The sequence below is a fragment of the Staurois parvus genome, unplaced genomic scaffold (assembly GCF_062004578.1).
Source record: "Staurois parvus isolate SC_StPar_1 unplaced genomic scaffold, SC_StPar_1.0 ptg000199l, whole genome shotgun sequence".
Classification (NCBI taxonomy): domain Eukaryota; kingdom Metazoa; phylum Chordata; class Amphibia; order Anura; family Ranidae; genus Staurois; species Staurois parvus.
In genome coordinates, this window is record NW_028317995.1 from 2,876,765 (window position 1) to 2,903,292 (window position 26,528).

Consider the following 26,528-nt stretch of genomic DNA (forward strand, 5'->3'; position numbering starts at 1 on the left):
GTAGGAGGAGTTTTCATTCTCGCCTGATTGTCCTATGAGACTGCAAGACCCCTAACCCTCTGTCTGGACAGTGTTGATTGGCCCTTTGCTGATCACATGCACTCTCCTAAGAATAAAACTCTAGCAATACACACCAAACTGAGCATGTGCAGCTTGCCCCCAAGGCTCTGTAATATCAGCAGATGAATGCGGGAATGAAGAAGGAAAGGATCAAAGAAGAAAAGATCAAACATCCTTTTTACACAATGCAGAGGATTAACCCCTTAGGTTCTAAAGTGAGAATAACAAGCATGCTTTACTGCATATACAGACTGATTTTACTGTTGTGGGTTTAGTAACACTTTAACTGCATACTTATTTAAGGTTAGTTGCTCAATACAAGTTGTCCCTAAAGTCTGGACACATAGGCAAAATGCATATGTTCAATACATTTTTCAACAACATTTTGTTTCATTGGAATATTAATCAATAACATCTTCAATGTGATTTCCACCATTTTTTTATGCAAAGTCCCATGTGCTTTGCAAGGTTCACATGAACCCGATGCAGTAACTCCACATTTCACTCAATATGAGCACATCTATTCATGATGCGTTCCTTCAGGTGATTCATATCTGTGATTTACATTGAGTACACCTTCTTTAGCATACCCCTAAAAAAAGAAGTCAAAGGGGTTAAGGTCTGGTGAGCTTATATAGTGATATATTATACACACACACACATACACACATATATACACATATAGTGATATTTCCTGTGTCCAGACTTTAGCGACACCCTGTACATTGAATTAATAGGGTCAGCATGACAGCCAAGAAAGTAGCATTTCCAGAATAAGAGGTGAGCAATGGCAGCCTCCGTGCTTCTCTCAGATTTGGTTTCCTTTAAACTCAAATGATTCTGTTATGACTTGGTATATTGGGATGAGAAATAGTAGAGTTCTTTGGTCAGCGGTAAAGTGAAGGACAAGGTTGTACAGGAATCAACATTTTATTTGTTATAGAAAACACATCTGAGAGATAGTTCTAACACATAGCTCACGGCTGTCCTTCATTTGGAGGGACTGCCTCTTTTGAGACCGAATCCATCTATTCCTCATGCAGTCTCAGTTGTCCCTGTTTTTTGGTCTAATATGTACATGTCTACACAAAATTGTACTATTTAACTACCAAAAGTTTTATGCCACACTAAAAGTCCTAAAACATATTTATAAAAGGGATTTTTTCTGAATTTTCATGTTTTTTTCTATTGGCAATATGCTTGTTGATACTTTTAAATCATACATTTGTTCACATACAGTTTACCATGTGTAAAAATGCATCACAGCAAATCAATACATATAACATACAGTGAAGGAAATAAGTATTTGATCCCCTGCTGATTTTGAATGTTTGCCCACTCACAAAGAAATGATCAGTCTAAAAATCGAATGGTAGGTGTCAGGGGCAGACTGACAACTCATGGGGCCTCCGGGCAATACGGGATCATGGGGCCCCTGTGTCCTCGCCCACACTCAAACCACACCCAAAAAAGCTTATGAAATGTACCAGGGGCATCTCATGGGGCCCCCTACTTACCCTGGGCCCTCGGGCAGTGCCCGAGTTCCCAAATGGTCAGTCCGTCCCTGGTAGGTGTATTGTAACACTGAGAGACAGAATAGCAACAAAAAATTCAAAAGAAATGCATGTCTAACAAAATATGGGAAATAAGTATTTGATCCCCTATCATTCAGCAGGATTTCTGGCTAACAGGTGTCTTTCATTCAGGTAACAAGCTGAGATTAGAAGCAGTCTCTTAAAGGGAATGCTGCTAATTTCATTTTGTTACCTGTATAAAAGACACCTGTCCACAGAAGCAATCAATCGGATTCCAAACTCTCCACCATGGCAAAGACCAAAGAGCTGTCCAAGGATGTCAGGGACAAGATTGTAGACCTACACAAGGCTGGACTGGGCTACAAAACTATCACCAAGCAACTTAGTGAGAAGTTGACAACAGTTGGTGCAACCACTCGCAAATGGAAGAAACACAAAACAACTGTCAGTCTCCCTAGGTCTGGTGCACCATGCAAGATCTCACCTCGTGGAGTGTCAATGATCATGAGAACAGTAAGGAATCATCCCAGAACTACACATGAGGATCTTGTCAATGATCTCCAGGCAGCTGGGACCACAATCACCAAGAAAACAATTGGTAACACACTACGCCAACAAGGATTGAAATCCTGCAGTGCCCGCAAGGTCCCTCTGCTCAAGAAAACACATGTCCAGGCCTGTCTGAAGTTTTCAACTGAACATCTGAATGATGCAGAGGAGGACTGGTTGTTGTGGTCAGATGAGACCAAAATCAAGCTCTTTGGTATCAACTCAACTTGCCGTGTTTGGAGGAGGAGGAATGCTGCCTATTACCCCAAGAACACCATCCCAACTGTCAAACCTGGTGGAAACATTCTGCTTTAGAGATGTTTTTCTGCTAAGGGGACAGGACAACTTCACCGCATCAAAGCGACAATGGATGGGGCAATGTACCATGAAATCTTGGGTGAGAGCCTTCTTCCCTCAGCCAGGGCATTGAAAATAGGTTGTGGATGGGTGTTCCAGCATGACAATGACCCAAAACACACGGCCAAGGCAACAAAGGAGTGGCTGAAGAAGAAGCACATTAAGGTCCTGGAGTGGCCTAGCCAGTCTCCAGACCTTAATCCGATTGAAAATCTGTGGAGGGAGCTGAAAGTTCGAGTTGCCAAAAGTCAGCCACCAAACCTTAATGACTTGGAGAGGATCTGCCAAGAGGAGTGGGCCAAAATCCCTTCTGAGATGGGGGCCAACTACAGGAAACAAGGGATTTGCCACCAAGTACTAAGTCATGTTTTGTGAAGGGGATCAAATACTTATTTTCCTCATGAACATGCAAATCAGTGCATAATTTGTTAGACATGCATTTTATTTTGAATTTTTTTTGTTGCTATTGTCTTTCAATGTTACAATACACCTACCATTTGATTTTTAGACTGATCATTTCTTTGTGAGTGGGCAAACATTCAAAATCAGCAGGGGACCAAATACTTATTTCCGTCACTGTATACTAAAAAGAAAAAAAAGTCAAACACCTGAGGTATTAATGTTATATAAGGGTTTTTTTTTTACATGGGAGGTCTGATTCACCTGTTGATCTGAACGGAAACTCAGTGTTATTCTATGGGCAGGCAGATGTAAACAGACGTGCATCTCTTTACATTCATTTACCTCCAACTCTGTCTAGCTCCAAACAAAACCCCAAAAGTTTATGTCCTTTTTTGGATCCGAATGTAACGTACTGGAAGTTAAAGGATAGAAATAGATGCATATCTGTTTACATGTGCCTGTCCTTCGACCTAACATGGGTCTGGTTATAGGCTGAAGGAAAATGGTTTTAATTCCTTTTTGAAGGCCTTAAAAATGTGTCTACCAAGTTCTTCATTATTGTAAACTTGTACTGTGGTGATTCAGAATAAAGTGAAAGAAGAAGATCCATCTATTAACTACTAGAAGCCACTCTGAAAATGTTTTTCTTTTCTTAAATATGCATCAAGACTGTCGACCTGGACAGTATGTGCCAAAGGGCTGCCTGCAGTCCCTAGGCCATAGATTGGGCACCAGGGGTGTCGGGGCTTAGCTATGGTGTGAAACTATTACTTTACCTGGACTATGGGCAGCACAATGGCTAAATGGTTATCACTTCCTCCTGGCAGTACTAGGGTTGTTGATTCGAATCCCAACCACAGCACCACCTGCCTGGAGTTTGCATGTTCTCCATGTGCCTGCGTGGGTTTCCTCTGGGTATGCTGGTTTTCTCCCACACTCCAAAGACATGCTGGTAGGTTAATTGGATCCTGTCATAGTATGTGTATGAATGTAAGTTAGGGACCTTAGATTGTATGCCCCTTGAAGGTTTGGGACTGATATGAATATATAATAATATATGTAAAGCACTGCGTAAATTGACAGTGCTATATAAGTACCTGCAATAAAATAAATAGGGAAAGCAGAGGTTTGCTTTATAAATAGGGATTCTTGGTAATATAGAGATTCCATGTTTAATTCCAAATATATATATTTGGCTCCCCAGCTGCATCAAATGTCTCCTATGCAGGGCTTTCTTTCTGCCGGAACGCGGCGGTACTGCGTTCCGCCACCTTTTTCTTCTTGTCCCCGCTCACCGACTGCCTCTGCAGAGCTGACAAGCTATGCAGAGCAGCGAAAGTGACAGGTGCCGGACGCGGCTTGTTTTTGTCATGCTTGCGCGTGCCCGGCACCTGTCACTGCCGCTGCTCACAGCCGGTGAGCGGGGACATGCACGCTTCACCCCCCCCCCTCTACCGCCAGCGTGTAAACATCGGGGGCGCGGACGATGGGCGAGGACACTATGCACGCTTCACCGCCCCCCCCCGCCGGCGTGTAAACATCGGGGGCGGCGCGGCGACATCAACGGCAGTGACAGCGTGGACGCAGGGGCCGTACAGCTTGGAGTAGGTAAGCTGCGCTCGGCTCCCTGTCACTGACTGCAGTATCATGTATTGCTCTAAATTTTTACTCTCTCCCCAGCCTGTGCCCACCTAAACTATCCCAACCACCTGTGCCCACCTAAACTATCTGAGCCCACCTAAACTATCCTCACCCACCTGAGCCCACCTAAACTATTTCAGAACGCAATTGCTCAGCGCTCAGCGGCGCCGATCGAGAGCGCCCCTCCTGTGCATGAGGAACAGGAAAGATAAATTCAGTGATGGACGGTATTTTTTGGAGGAAAAGGTGGCAACCCTAGGGGAGCCTGTAGGAGCAGGCACATCTACCAGACAGGGTACACATGCATGCTAGACTGATTTTATATCTATGCTGGACGTTTACAAACGGCCTGCCATGATTTTATATCTATGCATGTGTTCCTGGTGTCAGTACGGTACTGATTTTATATCTATGCGTGTGTTTCTGGTGTCAGTACGGTACTGATTTTATATCTATGCATGTGTTTCTGGTGTCAGTACGGTACTGATTTTATATCTATGCGTGTGTTTCTGGTGTCAGTACGGTACTGATTTTATATCTATGCATGTGTTTCTGGTGTCAGTACATTAGTCATTTTATATCTATGCATGTGTTTCTGGTGTCAGTACGGTACTGATTTTATATCTATGCGTGTGTTTCTGGTGTCAGTACGGTATTCATTTTATATCTATGCATGTGTTTCTGGTGTCAGTACATTAGTCATTTTATATCTATGCATGTGTTTCTGGTGTCAGTACATTAGTCATTTTATATCTATGCATGTGTTTCATGCAGATCATGCAAGAGGCAGCCGGGGGTCCGATGACATCATTTCCCTTATATGGTATGTACGGGAAATGATGTCATCGGAAGCCCCTCCCAAATTTTACTTGCATTCCTGTTCTCTAAAGGGGTGGTCCTAGGGTTTGATGGGGGCGTGGCCAGGTTTGGGTGGGGGAGTTCCACCACCTTTCCTCTGAGAAAAAAAGCCCTGCTCCTATGTAATCAATATTATACTAGCTGCAAAATGATAAGTTCACAACTATGCTCGCAGTTGTTTCATATGTAACTCTACTGTCTTTGGATTGTCAGGTCGTACAGAGAACTTTGATGATACTTTCGCTGGTTCCTCCTATGATGTTGGGCATATTGCTCTTGCTCTGTATTCAGCCCTCTTCTCTTACTCGGGTTGGGACACACTGAACTTTGTCACTGAAGAAATAAAGAACCCAGAGAGGTGAGATTATTATGTGGACAATGGAAGAGTCCAGCATGAAGGGGTATGAATGAGGAACTAGCCTACAACCTGCAGGAAGGAAAACACAGGCCGTAATGACAAAATGCTTACTATAGATGACCAGCAGTTAGTTCAATAGTTAGTGTCACTTTCTTACTGAATATTCATACACATATTCAATGGTATTTTAGATGCAAGTTGTACAATTTTTTGCATTGTTGGCCATACATCTCAAAATATGATTGTCCAATCTTTACTAGATATACCAACAACTGATCTAGTGAAGATTGTACAATCATTTTGTATATTGTAAGATTATTGTAATGCAGGCCATAGATGGGTCGAAAATCGGCCGATTTTTCGGCCGAAAATAAAATCGGCCGATTTTCGGATCGTTAGTGGGCTATTTGTTCAGCCGTTTTTCGGTATTTTGGCAGATTTTTTTTATCGGTAAAGTTGGAAAAAAAATCGGCCGATTTTGCCGATCGGCCGATTTTCGCGGCAATGATGGGCAAATCGGCCGATTTTTTTACCGATAAAAAATCTGCGCATGAGCAGTGACCTGCAAGAGGAAGACAAAAAGAGGAAGAGGAAGAGGATGAAGAAGAAGAGGATGATGATGAAGAAGAAGAAGAGGATGATGATGAAGAAGAAGATGAGGATGATGAAGAAGAAAAGGATGATGAAGAAGAAGAAGAGGATGATGATGATGATGAAGAAGAGGATGATGATGAAGAAGAAGAGGATGATGAAGAAGAAGAAGAGGATGATGAAGAAGAAGAAGAAGAAGAAGAGGATGATGATGAAGAAGAAGATGAGGATGAAGAAGAAGAAGAAGAAAAGGATGATGAAGAAGAAGAAGAAGAGGATGATGATGAAGAAGAAGAAGAGGATGATGATGATGAAGAAGAAGAAGAGGAGGATGAAGAAGAATAAGAAGAAGAAGAAGAGGAGGATGAAGAAGAAGAAGAAGACGAAGAAGAAGAAGAAGAGGATGATGATGATGAAGAAGAAGAAGAGGATGATGATGAAGAAGAAGAAGAAGAGGATGATGATGAAGAAGAAGAAGAAGGATGAAAAATAAGAGGAATTCCAGTACGGCAAAAAGTGTCCCTGCAGAGAGCTCCGCTATTTCTTTGACAGTTCTCTGACAGTTCCTTGACATTTACAGCGGTTGCAACATTGTATCTATTTGTTTCCGAATAAAAACATCTGTATCCTAAATGGATACAAATAGATACATTGTTGCAACCGCTATAAATGTCAAAGAACTGTCAAAGAAATAGCAGAGCTCTCTGCAGGGACACTTTTTGCCGGCTGTAGACGGGATGAAAATCGGCCGATTTTTTTTTACCATTGCTGGTAACGTTGGCCGCTTGAACGACCGATTTTTCATTTTTTAAAAGAAAAATCGGCCGTTTTTCTCCCGGTCTATGGCCTGCATAAGTGTAACTTTGAAGGACGATGGGTCAAATAAACAAGGACAAATTTCCAGTGCTTTAGATACTAGATTACTGTTAAAATTGTTGTATGTTGTTTGCACACATTTTAATTTTATGAAAATTCAAGATTCATTTTCTATTTGTTATGTGTAAATATATCTAAAAATAAATATAAAAAAAAAATCTGCCAACAATTGTGTGGTGCATCGGGCCATAATTTAACGTAGTTCCATAACTGGTTATAACATGAATGGATTGTTTAGGAGCTATTTTAATTGTCTACAGTATATACTGGATGATTATCAAAACAGGTAGGTGGTTTTAGAGTCACATATAGGAAAAAACAGAACAAATTTCAGAGAAGCAATAAGATGAAGGTATGAGCTATTACAATAGATGAGCTGCTCTGACATTGTGATGAACTGTTAACTGGAAGTTGCCAACCTAGGATATAGGTGCCTTAAAGTGGAACTGAGGTTCCATAGTAAGAAACAGCAAGCAGGCAGGCTTTTATTGCAAAAGAGACATTAACTGTCTGTTCTGCAATAAAATGTACCTACCTGCATGCTCACTGTCTTCACCGGCACTCTAAACTGGACTGTGCATGTGCAGCTCAGCTTACAGCATAGCACTGGTCTCTGAGTGCTGGGATGTTGACGTTCTGCACATGCACAGGAGTGAAGTTGTCCCCTGCCGGCCAATGAAGAGGCCTGAAGTCTGGCACCCAGAAGAATATGCTAGTGCAAGACCTTTTGGACAGGTGAGTATTAGTACCTTTAGTTACTTTAACATTACCTGCTGCACTCAATGGTGTCATACCTGAAGTAGTTGAAAACTTTAAACGATTCCAGGCATGGTATAATTTACATAGTTCCATTGGTCCAGCTCTGGCCAATGTAACTACTCATATGCCATACCTGTCTGATGACCCTGGAAGCTGGAATTCACTGACGTTGACACTGTTCCCCCAGTGATCTAAACTTGCTTATGGGCCCCACGCCAAGCAGCTGGCCTGATGCATTCTGAACGCAGGAAGTTGGCTGCTCAGCATGGGTGCCATTCAGAGAATGCTTTACTTCTTCTAAATGAATGCAAAGTGTTCTCTGATTGAACAAGGTGGAGAAGCGGGGCAGTGACATTACACCCTCCACCGTGTCCAATCAGTAGGGTCTACTTCAGTGATTTCCAGCTTCCAGGGCCATCAGCCAGACATGGCATATACATAATTACAGTGGACCAATGTAATTATTTCTAATGCCGCAATGCCTGGAATTATTATTTAAATTACACTAACAGGAGAGCTCAGGTACCAGGACAGGAAATTAGTTTGTGATAGGTGAAGCAGGTTAAAGGGGAGAAACAAGAGATCATGTTAGAAATTCTGTATATAGCCCTATGGAACAAATAGTACACAGTCCACATGTACGTTTCTGCTTCACTGTAACAAGGAAACAGGAAACTTCATTCAGTAAAAAGACATAGAGTTTACCATAGATGCAGCTACAAATTTATAAACACTTCCATCTACTGGTTGAAGAATATATCTCCACTGAATATTGATGTAGTTGTTGCACAAAATACAAGAACACTGTATTCCAACAGATAGCCTTTCCATCCTCAAATTCTTTGTTTATGTACTCCGCAGAAATTTACCCTTGGCCATTGGGATCTCTATGCCTATTGTGACTGTGATTTACCTGCTGACCAATGTGGCCTATTACACAGTGCTGGATATGCACTCCATTCTGGAAAGTGATGCTGTGGCTGTGGTAATTTCACTTTACATGTTTTCTTCTGAAAATAGTAGCCTTTGTTTTATGCTTCTGGATTTAGAAATCTGTGTTTCAGATTGTCTTCATGTAGAACATGTATTGTATTGTTGATTAAGTAGTTACCTTTATTTTTATTTCCTGCTTAACAATGGCTGGGAGAGTTTCTAGAATTTCAGCATTCATTTGTTAAAGCATATCCAAACCCCCCCACCCAATAAAAATCAATATATTCCATCTTACTAGTTCTTAGATGTTGATGGCTGCATTTGTTTTCTTTTTCCTGCTAAGAACATTACAGAAAATACCCATTGATCTTACCAGAAATGCAATATCCTTGTCATTTCCTGTGAGATGAAGACAGCAAAAACAATCTTATCTTTCTTTTCTAAACTACTAATCCCATTAACCTACCATGTAATGGAGATAAACAAAGAAAAACAGGTTTGAAGTCCAGCCTGTATGACAACCTTGGCTCTTTCCATAGATTTCATAGAGGAATGAGTGTTATCACCCTAGGAAAGGAAGCATGTTACTGGCAGGAAAAAAATAAAAGAAAAAAAATTAAAGGAACACTTTGAAAACACATCAGATCTCAAAGGGGAAAAATCTCATGCTGGATATCTATACTGATATGGACTGGGTAACATGTTAAAAACGTAAGGATGCCCCATTGTTTGGTGGAAATGAAAATGATCAACCTACAGAGGACTGAATTCAAAGACACCCCGAAAATCAAAGTGAAAAAATTATGCAGCAGGCTAGTCAATTTTGCTGAAATTTCATTGCAGCAACTCACAATGGTACTCAGTAGTTTGTATGGCCCCCACGTGCTTGTATGCATGCCTGACAATGTCGGGGCATGCTCCTAATGAGATGAAGGATGGTGTCCTGGGGTATTTCCTCCTAGATCTGGACCAGGGCATCACTGAGCTCCTGGACAGTCTGAGGTGTCACCTGGCAGCATCGGATGGAAAGAAACATGATATCCCAGAGGTGTTCTATTGGATTTAGGTCAGACAAGTGTAGAGTCAATTCAATGATAACAATTCCTTCATCCTCCAGGAACTGCCTGCATACTCTCACCACATGAGGCTGGGCATTGTCGTGCACCAGGAGGAACCCAGGACCCACTGCACCAGCGTAGGGTCTGACAATGGGTTCAAGGATTTAATCCCGATACCAAATCGCAGTCAGGGTGCCATTGTCTGTCTAGCCTGTAGAGGTCTGTGCATCCCTCCATGGATATGCCTCCCCAGACCATCACTGACCCACCATCAAAACAGTCATGCTGAATGATGTTACAGGCATCATAGCGATCTCAACAGCTTCCCCAGACCCTTTCATGTCTGTCCCGTACTCAGGGTGAACCTGCTCTCATCCGTGAAAGGCATAGGGCGCTAGTGGCGGATCTGCCAGTTCTTGTGTTCAATGGCAAATGTCAGTCGATGTCTATGGTACAGGACAGTGAGTACAAGGTCCACAAGAGAACATCGGGCCCTCCAGGCACCCTCATGAAGTCTGTTTCTGATTGTTTGGTCAGAGACATTCACACCAGTGGCCTGCTGGAGATCATTTTGTAGGGCTCTGGGAGTGTTCATCCTGTTCCTCCTTACACAAAGGAGCAGATACCGGTCCTGCTGATGGGTTAAGGACTTTCTACGGCCCTGTCCAGCTCTCCTAGAGTAACTGCCTGTCTCCTGGAATCTCCTCCATGCTCTTGAGACTGTGCTGGGAGACACAGCAAACCTTCTGGCAATGGCACGTATTGATGTGTCATCCTGGAGGAGTTGGACTGCCTGTGCAACCTCTGTATGGTCCAGGTATCACCTCATGCTACCAGTAGTGACACTGACCTTAGTAAAATGCAAAACTAGTGAAAAACAGTCAGAAAAGAGGAGTAGGGAAAAAATGTCAGTGACCTTCACCAGTAAAACCATTTCTGTTTTGGGGGTCTTGTCTTTGTTGCCCATTTAGTGCACCTGTTGTTAATTTCATTAACACCAAAGCAGCTGAAACTGATTAACAACCCCCTCTGCTGCTTAACTGACCAGATCAATATCTCAGGAGTTTAATTGACTCAATGCTATACTTTGATTAAAAAGTGTTCCTTTCATTTTTTAGAGCAGTGTATTACATTTTGTTTGTTTAGATACACTTTAAAGTGGAAAAGCAGCCACAAACAGTGGGAATACATATACACAGGGCCAGTGCTAGACTATTTTGTGTCCTAGGCAAGACCAGCTACTTGCGCACGCCCCCCCCCCCCTTTTCCCCCAAAGAAACTAAATACATTTTTTTACACAATAGAAAACATTAAATCAACAAAACATGAAACTGCTCAATTTCTTTTAATTTGCAAAAGTGCCATAAGATGCCATCAGCACCAATATTAACCGCGTTCCTGCCGCCCTATAGCAGAAATACTACAACAGGGCGGCAGGGTGCACAAGATCACATATATATACGTGATTTTGCATATCCGGGTAGGGGGCGTGTGCGAGCCGCGCTCGCCCTACCATACTGGGCCTCAGCTGTCAATCACCTGGATTACTCACCAGCACCCGGTGATCACCTGGTATTACCGAAGGGAGAGAGAACTGTATGTAAGCAATACAGTTCTCTCCCCTGTCAGTGCCATCATCCATATACAGAAATAGAAGGGATAATAAATTAAACAGAGTGTGTTTAATATCACTTTAAGCTTTGCTATTTCAGCTTTACTAAATGGTTGTAGGCTTGGGTATTGGGTGACACAGGTAGCTGTACTTGTGAACCAGGAAAAAGTGTGTCATCTACCTGGCTAAGCAGTGTAGCAAAAATATGAAACTCACAAAAATACCTACATAAAATGAAAAATATATAAAAAGAGAAAATCATATGCATTTCAGCTGTGTGTTTAGAAGTTTTCCTGACGTTCTGCTAAAAAGTGTCAATTTTGTTTGCCTAAGAAGAGGAAAAAATAGATACAAACTATAAAAAGGAAAATTCATTAATTCTGTTAACAATACAAAACAGCAAAATATAAAAGGAGGAATGTGAGCTTGCTACAAACAGTTTTGGCAGTAAAAGAGATTCTCTGTCTTCACATCATTTAGTCAATGTGGTCCTGGATCCCTCTTTTCCCAGACATTCGCTGATCAGATATTTGGAATATTTAACTGGACGATCCCACTTGCCGTGGCTCTGTCATGCTTCGGAGGACTGAACGCTTCTATTCTTGCTGCTTCCAGGTAACAGAACTGGTTACTAACCTATCGCTGTAATTACTACACAAAAATAGGTTTTTTTTTTTGTTATCATTTGTTATTATCCAATTAGTGTGCTTTTTACTTTTACCTGAAAATACACCTTGCAGGTCAGCCTAAGAAAACAGTCAGAGCAGTAGTCATTCCACATCAGTTAGTTGCCTGTACCAGAATGGTATTGTGGGGTAATCAATCTAGCCTAAGGGCTTGTTCACACTATCAGCAGTGACCTGCATTCCCTGTACTGGATAAATACAGATCATTGTTAGGGCACATAGAAAACAATTGTTTGCTAAGTGACCAATTCACACCACAACACTGCTGTGATGTGCAGGGCTGTGAGATGCAGTAATGTGCAGTATGTCTACAGTACACTGGATGGCACCGCACGGCATCACACAGCAGCAAAATGCACCACACTGCTGTGCAGTGACACAAATGAAGCTTTGCAATACTTCAAATAGAGTTAAAGTAACGTAATGTGAACCCTCACCTTGTAAAACAACTCATTCAGTATAAAATAGAAATGAAAAACAAAACATCTGTAAATAGATATAAAAAACGTTTTAAATACTCTTTTTTTTCTTTTGTATAAGTGATCACATTCCCTGTTCTCAGATGCATAAGAGCTATGGGAGAAAAAACAGAAGCACAACGGTTTTCCAAGTGAATGTGCAGGGGGGGGGGCGCTGTCATCACAAGTCTGGTCATTGGAGGAGAGCACATTGAGTTCCTAGCATAGCTAAAAAACTGACCATGCTGTGCTCTCATGCTGTGCTCTCATGCAATGGAAGCAATACAAAGAGAAGAGGATACTTTTTCATATAAGTACATGGTACAGCAGGCACATATTAGGAATATGAAATGTTGGGTTTACATATTCTTTAACTGCTTCCCAACCACCCTATAGCAGAAGTAATGCTACAGGGCGGCAAGGATGCGCAAAATCACGTGTGTGTATACATATATATAGTAAATATATATAGTAAATGCAGGTTACTATGCTTCAGCTATAAATGGATTAAGTCAATGATTGGTACTGATCACTGTCCATTCAGACAAGGAAGGGGCCGGTAAATGACATATTTCCATCCTGACAGAGCACACAGAAGCCCAGAGAGAGCACAGGGGGACCAGGAGAGAGGGCAGGGGCGCTGGGCAGCAGAAAGAAGATGGTAGGAGGTGCTGCAAGGTGGCACTTAGAGGAATCAATTCATCCTGTTCTCTCCTGCAGCCACCTGGAGGAGGAGAAGCGGGCATTCAGTGGTGGCAAGAGAGAAATGGATGGATTGGTTCCTCTATATGCTGCCACTCCTATCAGGTGCACAGGGGGACACACGGACCAACTGGAGCATGGGGCCAAGTTGCAACTGCAACCCCCCGTGGTCCAGCGGCACTGGCCCAAAGGACAAATGCTTAGTGTGCTCTATGGTCAGTCTGGTCCTGCTGTGGAGTTACCTCAAGCATTGTTATTAGCCATGGTCAATTCACTTTTGTGGACAACAGAGCATCTGTAGTAGAAGATATCCTACAAGGACAGTCAGGGCCTTGCTCCCATGAAGCCAAAGGTGGCCACCTCAGGCAGCAGTTATGGAGGCAAAATGAAGGGCAGCTCTGAGGCTGGAGTGTCCATACTGGACACTTGGTCAGCGTATGTTCAACCCCGGGCAGTACAGTGGGTGGTGGGTGCTGTATTCCTGTCTCCTGTGGATCTGGTGCACCTTTCACTTAAAATGCTTCGTCTGTGGATGAATTTATATTAGACATGTTTGGTTCATTTTGTTCCAAATAGAAATGCAAACAAAATTTTCATTATTCGGAGATTCGGATGCGATTACAATAGTAATGAACTTAAACAAATCAGACATAACAAAATTAAATATCGTCTGAAATAACTATTTAATTGGAAAAGAGTAGAATAGAAAAGAACAGACTTAAATAGAATAGAAAAAAACAGAATAGAAAGAATATAGCTGTCTTCTGAAAAGAACATAATAGAATAAAACAGAATAGAAAATAAAGGAACAGCATAGAAAAGGATAGTAAAGGAATAGAATAGAAAAGAATAGAATGAATATAGCCATCTTCTGAAATGCAAATTAAATTTAATTATAATAGTATAAAACAGTATAAAGTAGAATAGAGTAAAACAGAATAAAATAGAACAGAATATAATAGAAAATAAATGAACAGAATAGAAAAAACAGAATAGAGTAGAATAGAAAGAATATAGCTGTCTTCTGAAATTCGAATTTCAAACAGAATAGAACCAGCTATTCTTCACAATTAATTTGGATCAATTCAATATTTTCAATAAGAATTTGATTTGAATACTTCAAATCCATTGAAAAATTTGAATCCGGTTGAAAAATGAAATACGAAGAAATGAATATTGTTATGAATGCAACAAAATAAAATGAGTAACTTAAATCGATCTGAAACACATTTTTTTTGCTTTGCAAATGGCAAATTTATATCACTTTGATGGTCCCTTTTAATTTGAACATTTGGATGGACACATTATTTTAGCTCTTATGATATTTGTGCATTACACTCATTTAAAGACATTATGTCTTTTTTCAATATAGCTACACTTTAATGTGTTTTATGTTTCAGGCTCTTTTTTGTTGGATCCCGAGAAGGACACCTTCCTGACGCTCTCAGTATGATCCACGTAGAGCGATTCACACCCATCCCTGCCTTGCTGTTTAATGTAAGTGCTCTCTACACCATTTAGTCTTCTGATCTCTATATTAACTCAGACAGGAATATACCAGTTTTGAAATCATAAGCAACCTCTACATAGGCGTTAAAACAGTGGTTTTGGAAAGTGCTGATTAACGAATAATACATATTGAGAGACAATGAAAAAAGGAAGCTGTGATATATTTGGAAATGTCAGCTGGAGGATGTGCGACTGGCAATTTACTGTCGTAAAGCTAAACTGGAAGGTGTTTTAACACGAAAGGCACCCCTGGAGTATTGATGGAGCAGCTGGATCTTTATTAGATTCAATCGGTTCTGCGACTCTGGGAAGTCCAAACTTCACAAAAATGGGAATGGTGCTATAACAACCACATTGACTGCCTCCAAAAGTTTGTTTTTTCACACGTACAGTGAAGGAAATAAGTATTTGATCCCCTGCTGATTTTGAATGTTTGCCCACTCACAATGAAATGATCAGTCTAAAAATCAAATGGTAGGTGTATTGTAACATTGAGAGACAGAATAGCAACAAAAAAATTTTAAATAAAATGCATGTCTAACAAATTATGCACTGATTTGCATGTTCATGAGGGAAATAAGTATTTGTTCCCCTTCACAAAACATGACTTAGTACTTGGTGGCAAATCCCTTGCTGGCAATCACAGAGGTCAGACGTTTCCTGTAGTTGGCCACCAGGTTTGCACACATCTCAGGAGGGATTTTGGCCCACTCCTCTTGGCAGATCCTCTCCAAGTCATTAAGGTTTGGTGGCTGACATTTGGCAACTTGAACTTTCAGCTCTCTCCACAGATTTTCAATCGGATTAAGGTCTGGAGACTGGCTAGGCCACTCCAGGACCTTAATGTGCTTCTTCTTCAGCCACTCCTTTGTTGCCTTGGCCGTGTGTTTTGGGTCATTGTCATGCTGGAACACCCATCCATGACCCATTTTCAATGCCCTGGCTGAGGGAAGAAGGTTCTCACCTAAGATTTACTGGTACATTGCCCCGTCTATCATCTCTTTAATGTGGTGCAGTTGTCCTGTCCCCTTAGCAGAAAAACACCACCAAAGCAGAATGTTTCCGCCACGTTTGACAGTTGGGATGGTGTTCTTGAGGTCATAGGCAGCATTCCTCCTCCTCCAAACACTGCGAGTTGAGTTGATGCCGAAGAGCTCGATTTTGGTCTCATCTGATCACAACACTTTCAACCAGTCCTCCTCTGCATCATTCAGATGTTCAGTGGCAAACATCAGACAGGCCTGGCCATGTGCTTTCTTGAGAAGAGGGACCTTGCGAGCACTGCAGGATTTCAATCCTTGTTGGCGTAGTGTGTTACCAATTGTTTTATTGGTGATTGTGGTCCCAGCTGCCTGGAGATCATTGACAAGATTCTCACGTGTAGTTCTTGGATGATTCCTTACTGTTCTCATGATCGTTGACACTCCACGAGGTGAGATCTTGCATGGTGCACCAGACCTAGGGAGACTGACAGTTGTTATGTGTTTCTTCTATTTGCGACTGATTGCATCAGCTGTTGTCACCTTCTCACCAAGCTTCTTGGCAATAGTTTTGTAGCCCAATCCAGCCTTGTGTAGGTCTACAATCTTGTCCCTGACATCCTTGGACACCTCTTTGGTCTTTGCCATGGTGGAGAGTTTGGAATCTGATTGTTTGATTGCTCCTGTGGACAGGTGTCTTTTATACAGGTGTCTTTTATAAGCCTACCCCACCCCCTGCTAACTTGCCGACCTCCTCCACTCTTCCTACCACTCCATCCCCCACAGCTATCTCCTCCTGTGCCACCACCCCCTCCCTCCTAGATTGTAAGCTCGAAAGAGCAGGGCCCTCGATCCCCTCATGTTTTGCATTGTATTGGTATTGTTCTGTCACATGTTCTGTCCCCCTTTGTAATGTACAGCGCTGAGCGAACTATTGGCGCTTTATAAATACTGTATAATAATAATAATAATAATATACAGGTAACAAAATGAGATGAGAGCACTCCCTTTATGAGGATGCTTCTAATCTCAGCTTGTTACCTGTATGAAAGACACCTGTGAGCCAGAAATCCTGCTGAATGATAGGGGATCAAATACTTATTTCCCTCATGAACATGCAAATCAGTGCATAATTTGTTAGACATGCATTTCTTTTGAATTTTTTGTTGCTATTCTGTCTCTGTGTTACAATACACCTACCATACTATTTTTAGACTGATCATGTCTTAATGGACAAACATTCAAAATCAGCAGGGGATCAAATACTTATTTCCTTCACTGTATCTTGGTAATTTTCTAGCCTTACAGTAAGAGTTTAGGGAAAAGATGATTCTGTTCAGCTACAAGTAGTCTTGCATTTCACACACTTACTATGTTGTCCAGTAAGGAAGATGACTTGACTGTTTTATTTATTTATATTTATTTATTTCAGGTACTTACGGTATATAGCACCATCAATTTACGCAGCACTTTACATATATATTGTACATTCACATCAGTCCCTAACCCTCAAGGGCATACAATCTAAGGTCCCTAACTCATATTCATATATACTAGGACCAATTTAGACAGGATCCAGTTAACCTACCAGCATGCCTTTGGAGTGTGGGAGGAAACCGGAGTACCCGCAGGAAATCCACACAAGCACAGGGAGAACATGCAAACTCCAGGCAGGTGTTTTCTGGGTCATCTTCCTGTTCCTTGGACATTGGTGATGATGAAGATTCAAAGCCTAATGATGAGGCCGAGGCAAAGGCGGGGCACTTAAATAGGCCATATACAGTTGGTGTCTGCTGACTGGTTATACAGTGTAGTGTAGGTGTGTGAATCACAAGACTTGCTGAACAGAGCTGCAAATCATTTGGCTGGTCAAACAATTTCTAACACATGTAGTTCAACTATGAATGCCTGGTGGTATGGTTTAATAGAAACCTGTACTAAGAGGAATACAGAGGTGCCCATGGCTGATCTCCTTTTAAAAATGCCTGTTATCTTGACTGTCTCTGGTTTAATATTTTCAGAGTAAGCATCCCAGAATAAACATTCATATCAGAAAAGACAGAGGGAAACGAATAGTATTTTCTGATAATAGCTACTAGCTATATACAGAGAAAGGATAGTGATACAAACCTACCCCTAGCATAAATGGATACTGTTGTAAGAGATTAATGGAGGCTGTCATTGCTGAACTCTCCTTTGAGAATGCTAGTTACCTGGCTGTCCTGATGGTTTGATGTCATTGCTGCCGAAAGGAACAGATAAGTAGTTCTGACACTTTTCTGAAATTCAAAAGCAGCATGCTTGTTCCAGTACTGTGGCTGAAACGTACAGATTTCAGACACAGCCAGGCATCTAGCATTTTGAAAAGGAAAGCTGCAGTGGCAGTCCCCTTACTTCTCTTATGATAGAATCAGTAAAAGTGGAAGGAGAAATCATAGTAACATGAGAGACAGTGGATGTTATGAGTAAGGAAGAGATGTTATTAATTGCTGCATCACTAATGAAAATGAAGTTATAGACAATGTAATTAAACTGTAGAAGAAAGACTACACACGTTATTTGCAGATAATGAAGCATCATCCAGGGATAAGTAAGTATTATAAAGTATTAACACTATCGAGTTAAAAAGGTTACTTTTTCAAAGAAGAACATTTAAAACGGGTATGTCTGCAGATAGGATGCTCCTTGGATACATGTAAAACATTTGATCACTAAGGCCCTTTTCACACCTTAGAGCAGGGGTCTCCAAATCTTTTAAACAAAGGGCCAGTTTTCTGTCCTTCAGACTTTAGAGGGGCCACTGGGAGCAGAAAATGTCTCAGCATCAGTTGGAGTAAACAATGCCCCATCATTGGTGTCATTAGGAGGAATAGTGCCCCATCATTGGTGTCATTGGTAGGAATAGTGCCCCATCATTGGTTTCATTGGTAGGAATAGTTTCCCATCACTGGTGGGATTGGGAGGAATAGTGCCCCATCATTGATATCATTGGTAGGAATAGTGCCCCATCATCGGTAGGAATAGTATCCCATCATTGGTGTGATTGGGAGGAATAGTGTCCCATCATTGGTGTGATTGGGAGGAATTGTATCCCTGTCATTGGTAGGAATTGTGCCCCATCATAAGAGTCATTGGGCCCCATTGTTGATGTCATAAGGAGGAACTGAGCCCCATCGTTGGTATCACTGGGAGGCAGGGGCGGACTGACCATTTGGAAACTCGGGCACTGCCCGAGGGCCCAGGGTCAGTAGGGGGCCCCATGAGATGCCCCTGGTACCTTTTTCATAAGCTTTTTTGAGTTTGGGCAAGGACACAGGGGCCCCATGATCCCCTATTGCCCGGGGGCCCCATGAGTTGTCAGTCTGCCCCTGCTGGGAGGAAGTGTGCCCTATCATTGGTATCATTGGGTGGAATTGTGCCCTATCATTAGTTTCATCAGGCCCCATTGTTGGTGTCATTGGCAGGAACTGTGCCCCATTGTTGGTGCTGGTGAATGAAACAGTGCCCCAAGGGCTGGATAAAGGCAAGCAAAGGGCCACATCTGGCCCCCGGGCCACAGTTTGGAGACCACTGCCTTAGAGTATTGGAATTGCGGGCAAAACCAATCAATTCTGCCTGCAATTCCAGATTGTGGCAAAATGTGCAACACATGTTTGGATGCCATTATTTCTTAATGGCACCCCAAATGCTGTTAGCAGGCACGCATTTTGTCACACATTTCATCATGTGTCAAATGTGCAGTGAAAAAAGTTGTGATGTTCCACACCTGAAAATGTTCTGAAGCTTTAGTGCATATGTTGCACATAAGGCAGCTCAGTCAAGAGAATTTAAAGTGAACACAGGTTCACCTTATTTACTAACTTTTTTACCTTGCTAAATGAACAGCTTGTATTCCTCAGTAAATCAAACCCAATGTCTTTTGTATGCAGGGGAACATAAGGCTTAAAGTGTTACTAAACCCACAACAGCAAAATCAGTCTGTATATGCAGTAAAGAATGCTTGTTATACTCACTGTGGAATCTAAGGGGTTAATCCTCTGCATTGTTTAAAAATGCTGTTTGATCCTGACTCCTCTGATCCTCCCCTTCTTCCAGTGCCCCCCTCTTATCTCCTGATGATATGACATATCGTGTGGAGTCACTCTGCACATGCTCAGTTTAGTGTGTATTGCTAGAGAGGTTTTTTTTTATTGGGAGAGTGCATGTGATCAACACAGGGCCAATCAGCACTGTCCAGACAGACGTCAGGGGTTCTGCATCCTCCTGGAGCAGAATGAAAACTCCTACAAGCTTTAACACGTGCTCAGCTGAACACTGATAGAAGTCACAAGACTGCTTTAACTGATGATGAGAAATGTATTTAGCAGTTTATATTTACTAAAACAATTTAATTTCCATGAAGTGTGTACTGTGGGAGACGAGATAGAGTAAATGTAGGGTCTTGGGTTTAGTAACATCTTAAAGTGGTTGTAAACCATTACATATATCCAGTGAAGTGACTGGCCTCAGTTGATACACAGAGAAGAAACAAATCCTCATACATAAGTTGTGCCTGTCTATATGCCATCTTCTCTTCTCTACATCCACTCAAAGAGCTGAATTTATAAAGATTGTCTGGGGGTTCAGAAAAAAGGGGGCGGAAAGATGAAGTTACACTCTGCAGAGCTCAGTGAGGAGAGCTCTGAGAACTGATTGAAGGGAAGAGACACACCTCCCTTCACACAGCACACAGTAACAGAGCCGAAGCTGTCAATCTGCTGGAGGTCCCTCTCGTCACCATTTTTCTCTTGGTGTCAGGAAAACTTGTCAGAAGTGATTCATGCTGATAGCAGAGGAATGAAACAGCAAAGAGAAATTACACTTAGTGGTCTCAACTGAGACAAGCACACACTGTAGAGGGGTATTCTTTGTTCATATTTCATGTCTGAGGTTTACAACCACTTTAAAGTGGTTATTTGTTATAACCTGTATGTATTTATCTGGAGAATATTTACAGCACTGAGGTTATGGCAACAATACAGTACTCTGCTAATTGGTGTATATCACTCAAAGGGATCGTACTTATTTCTCCTTATTAGTTATTCACTTTCATATTGGAATTGTATTTATACACGATGCTGTTGGTTATCTTTTTGGATTGCGCTGCACTAATATTTACATACATTTTGTGGACATTGAAAGCTGCTGCATGTATCTTTGGGTACCTACATACAGCTCATATCTGTCAGCAGCTTTCATTATTCTTAAAGTGACAGAGTCTGTTTAAGAAAAATCCAACTGATAAGCAAAGAAAAAAAAAAAAGGCTAGAGAGATTTGCATTACTACTTATTCTAAAAATGATCTGTTTACAGGGAGCAATGGCTCTGGTGTACCTGTGTGTTGAGGACATCTTCCAGCTCATCAATTATTACAGCTTCAGCTACTGGTTATTTGTGGGTCTCTCTATCGCAGGACAACTGTATTTGCGCTGGAAGGAGCCAGACAGACCTCGACCACTCAAGGTTATTATTTTATGTTAATGTTATTTCCTTTCAATAGTGTTTGTTTTTTTGGTATTTTTAAGTACAAAGTATAAACTCAACCACTTTCTAATACAAAAATAGAATTACAAAATTACAACTATGAACAGCAGGCGACAGTGGTCGTATACAAATGGAACAGGATCAGATTACGTTCTAGATAACATACCAAAGAGGTTGAGATAAAACATACATTTTGTGTCGGTTAATTAGTTAGTGCTCAGAAAGGGTTGGCTATGTGTAGCTCAACCGCCGACACTGGTAAAAGGATTATATCATTTGGGATATACTGATATGCCATCAAAATAAGAGATGTGTAGGACACCTTGTGGGTCATGGGGCATCCCCATGGGACAGCCAAGAGACAAAAATCAAAGAAGGGGAGAAAGTGGAGACAGATTGGGGGGGATGGACATCTAAAATGCCCGAGTTCATATTACTATTATTATACAAGATTTATATAGCACCAGCAGTTTGGTCAGCGGTAACAATATCACAGGAGACAATACAGCAACAAAACAGTTCAATACACGAAGGTTAGGAGGGCCTGATCCTGGGAGCTTACAATCTAAGAGATATGTCAATGTTATTTCAACTCTTTGGTGTCTTTCCTTGCTTTTTGTATCTTCATTGTTATACAGCTTTTTTTTCCATAAGGGGTTATGTTAAAGTAGAATTAAACTCTCTGCATTTTTCAGATTAACACATTGAGCACACTAAAATAAACATTCCCCAGTAAACTATTTGTTAAAATTCTTACCCAAGCTCTTGAAATGGGTTAACAGTGGACAGTGCAGTCTCCAGCCAGTCTGTTAGCTTGGACAAGGAGGGGGGGAGGAGAAGTGAGGCGTAGGGAAGTGCCTTGCCATCCTAGGCTACGGGGCCACATGTTTCTATTGATGCACACATTGTAAGAAGATACTACTCATGTCCTTGGATAAAAGATGAATGTGCTACATACTCAGTCATTAAAAAAGGCTACCGAATGTGCTCAAAAACTAACAGTTTATTATCGCCTTAACCCACTATAGGGGATTACTTCATAAAACCAGAGAAAGTGGAACTGATTTATGAAATTTGTGGCAAACTAAAAAGGATAATTACCTTTTGGCAGATAATTGAATTTTTATTACCCCCCTCTTACCCACCTACCTTTCCTCCACCACGGTTACACAATTGAATAGTACATTTTTTTTGGGGGGGGGGGGGGTTCAACTACCTTTTCTGTGGGTTCCGAGCCTACACTTATGACTTTCTCACCTAGGGTTACGTCTGAAAACCATTAATCCACCTAGTTTTAGCTATCCGCAAACCTGCGTAGGACAACAGCTTACAAAATAATTTTTTGTTTGTTTTTTCCTTTTTAGCTCAGTCTGGTATTTCCGGTGATATTTTGTCTTTGCACTGTGTTCCTGGTGGCCGTGCCCCTGTATAGTGACCTAATCAACTCTCTGATTGGAATAGCCATAGCCCTTTCTGGAGTTCCAGTCTATTTCCTAATTGTACGGGTCCCTGAACACAAGAAACCAAACTGCTTAAGGCGTGTAGCAGGTATGAACATTGTGTACTTCCTACTATTACCTTAGAAAACAAACCACAACTTAGTGCACTTATTGTCTCTTTTGTGTTTGGTTTGTCTTTTTTCCTGTAGCCGCTGTCACTCGGTATACTCAGATTTTGTGCTTCTCTGTCATCACTGAGATGGATTTGGAGGAAGAAGAAAAACTGGCTCCAAAGTCTGAATGAAAGACGCAGTCACTACTTTGGATCTGCTTTGACTTTGGAAAAAGCTCCTCATCACATAATTTATTTCTTAAAGCGGATGGACAGATTTGTTTTTATGGCTTCAGCACAAGGGTGGCTGCAGGGCAGTGAACTGGCTAGAAGCTGGCTTAATAATTCTCTCTGGCAGGGGAAGTATCCATAAATGCCTTTCCCTGACTTGGGATGTTAATTCTATAGTAGCTTGAGGGGGCAGTGGTTATGGGTGGCATAATGCAATGCTGGCCCTTGCACGTACAATTTTAAATCTGTGAATGTACAAGTATCCTATTCAGGCCAATCAGGAGAATGAAGACTCCCGTGACCTTGGTGTGCCTTACATGACTGAGCAATTTGGCACTATCTGGAAAAATATAACCAGTGATCTCTGTGTCACTACAGCACTGATACAATTCTAATAAAACTAAGACCAAAATGACAATGCAGTCACGTTGTGTAGAAAATGTACATTTGGTGAACAAACACACTGGAGTTTATTAATCAGAGAAGATTACTTTATGCTTGAGTCACTTGTGTGAACAACACCTTGTGTAACATAAATGCCATTTGGTTACTCAGCTATACGTGGCGTCATCACACACAAGCAGTGCCTGAGAAAATGGGATGGTCTGGTAAAATAGTTAAAGTAAACCTGTCATAACAGAAGCAATGCTAAAGTCTACAACTGAAAATGTTAGTTCAAGATCACCCTATTGCTTCTGTACTTGTAATCATTGACTTGCATCAAGCAATGCAGATCATGACTTCTGACTTTCATCTGACTTTGCTGGTATGTATACTTCTGAGTCAGTCGTTCAGAAAATATAAAAAACAGTGCAACAGCCAGTCAACTAGAAATTTTCTTTTTTTTTCAAACATATACAAAGAAAATTGACAATAATTAAAAAAAATAAAAAAACAATAAATAAATATATACACCATACCTTACATCAAACTGTGAAATGTCAAACTGAAAAAGTAAAATCCAAAATGTCTTTATTGGGTCACCTATTTTACTTATATGTATACTACAATATAATAATATGTCATATATATATATATATATATATATATGTCATTAAAATATATATATATATATATATATATTAATTATAATACACTACATATATTGTATTACATACCTGTTATATGGTTACTCAGTCACACCTCTGTATATTATTCCACATTCGTTACTAGTCTCTGCAATACTGACATTTGTCATAAAATAGAGGAACCAAGGAGACTCATCATCCCATCTACTATGCAGTAACTTACTATGCCCGCATTTTATCCCAATAATACTTTAAATTATGCTTCTCCAGCCAACAAGACCAGATTTCCACATATTTCTTCCCACAACCTCTACATTGATATGCAAGTTTCTCTAGCTCCAAAACCTTCCTATTTTCTCCCAGCCATTTGCTGATTGATGGTGGGGCTTCGGTGACCCATTTTCTTGCAATTGGTTATCTAGCCACAAATAGTAATTGTGTAGATATAATAATAAAAAAAATAAAATATATATATATAAAATCAGATTTAATAATTGAACACCACTAGCATTTTCAGAAGCAGATCAACAATTGCAGCCCCAGGTTTTCTTTATGACATGCTTACTTTAACAAAATTAAATGCTGAAAAAAGGAAAAGTCTGAGATAGGGTTGTCTGTCCAACTAGATTAGTGGTGAAACTACCAATCCCATCTTGCATCTAGAAATCATGCCTGTAGTTCTCAGAGTCTTGTAGTGTCTCATGAACCTTGTAGCTTAAAACACATCTGGAGTGCTGAGGTTGCTTACCCTTAAAGGATAAGGTCACCTTTTGGTAAAAAAAATAAAATGCACATTTTTCTGCAGGTAAAAAAATGTGCATTTATTATTTTTGCTGCAGGAACCTTTAACGCATTTCACCAGCAATCAGTAGATCACTGGTGCCCTGCAGGTCTCCTATAGATCTGTCAGTATATCTGCTTGCCTGTACAAGATGTATGAGCAAGCATATATACTGACAGGAAGATTCAGTGAACTACCACGGACGAACCAAACATGTACAGCCGTGATTGTTGTATGAGTGGGTGATTTAAACATATGGACAACATAAGGGACATCCAGTACATTGATTGACAATCATCCAGTTCCAGAAGGATAAATGTTGGATGCAAGCATGCATGGTGTTTATTTGTTGAGGTATTATATCTTTCAGCTGTGAAAATATTTCATAATTCAACTGCTAGCCAATGTCTGGTGTTGTAAAATACCCATGATAAGCTACTAGTAGGCCACTATCTGTTCCATCAACTGTGTAGACCTATTTAAGAAATGACAGGAATCCCATAAATTGTAACAAACTCTACTAAATATTTTTTTGTAGCCCAGCTCAGACCCTTGATGGTCAATAACTGTGCATGTACACCTAGACCCTTTTGCAGAATCATAGGGGAAATAATTAGTACAATTATAGCAATTATTACACCAATGTTCATTTATGGAAGTCTGAAAGATAAGACCTGTTGGTGGGCACTTAGCCTAGGTTCATACTAGTGCTGCTGCATCTCCATTTGTTTTTTTTTGCATGTTTTTGACACATTTTCATGACTCGTGAATTTTTTTTTTTGGTAGGAGGGGGAAACTTGTTAAATACAAAACCCTGTCAAAACACATTTATGTGTTTTTCATGTGCTCCCATTGATGTCTTTGGACTCTATAATGCACTATACTGCACCAAATGAAGAACACCATGCTGCATTGATGTGGCTGGGCACCATAGAGAATAATGTGAATTCCATTGTCACAAACATAGGAGAAATTACACTAGTGTGTACAGTCTAAAGTGTTTTGACCAATGGGGGAGCAATGCTAATCAGTGAAGTTGTCAGTTGTGCCTTTGTGATTCAAAGGAGATTGATAGTAAGGGAGGATTAGTAGTGTTTTGAACAGGGAGGGAGTAATGCCGAGTGAGGGGGATGTCAGTTGCACCTCTGTGCGTTTTCCACTGATGAGGTACAGTATCACCAGTAGCAGAATCACCACTGTATTATCTTCCTACAGAAACACAGAACTACTCTACCTACATCAACAGACACATTTTGCAGACATGTGCCTTGCCTACAAGAAATTTAAAGCTGACACAGGTAAAAATATCATCAAAGTTTCCCCTCACTGCCTGTCCTAATCAACCTGTCATACCCTGATAAACAGGGTGTTGAATGAACAGGAAATAAGGGGGAAATAGCAGTGAAGTCTCAGATAACAACCCGTAGAGAGGTTCCCCCTCTGCCTGTATTGGAGAGATAGTCCATCACTTCCTGTCCCAATAGAGATAA

The 26,528-nt window shown here is 41.0% G+C and overlaps 1 protein-coding gene across 1 annotated transcript in view; it reads left to right on the forward strand.

Moving 5' to 3' along the window:
• The window catches only part of SLC7A7 (solute carrier family 7 member 7), a 48,053-nt gene extending 24,002 nt beyond the window's left edge, over positions 1-24,051 (forward strand). Inside the window, exons 4-10 of the mRNA XM_089678210.1 lie at positions 5,616-5,760; positions 8,848-8,971; positions 12,101-12,204; positions 14,836-14,932; positions 21,277-21,426; positions 22,812-22,995; positions 23,096-24,051. Of these exons, the coding sequence (XP_089534336.1) occupies positions 5,616-5,760; positions 8,848-8,971; positions 12,101-12,204; positions 14,836-14,932; positions 21,277-21,426; positions 22,812-22,995; positions 23,096-23,190 (899 nt within the window). The 3' untranslated portion in view covers positions 23,191-24,051. The remainder of the gene's footprint in view (positions 1-5,615; positions 5,761-8,847; positions 8,972-12,100; positions 12,205-14,835; positions 14,933-21,276; positions 21,427-22,811; positions 22,996-23,095) is intronic.
• Positions 24,052-26,528: the final 2,477 nt, after the last annotated feature.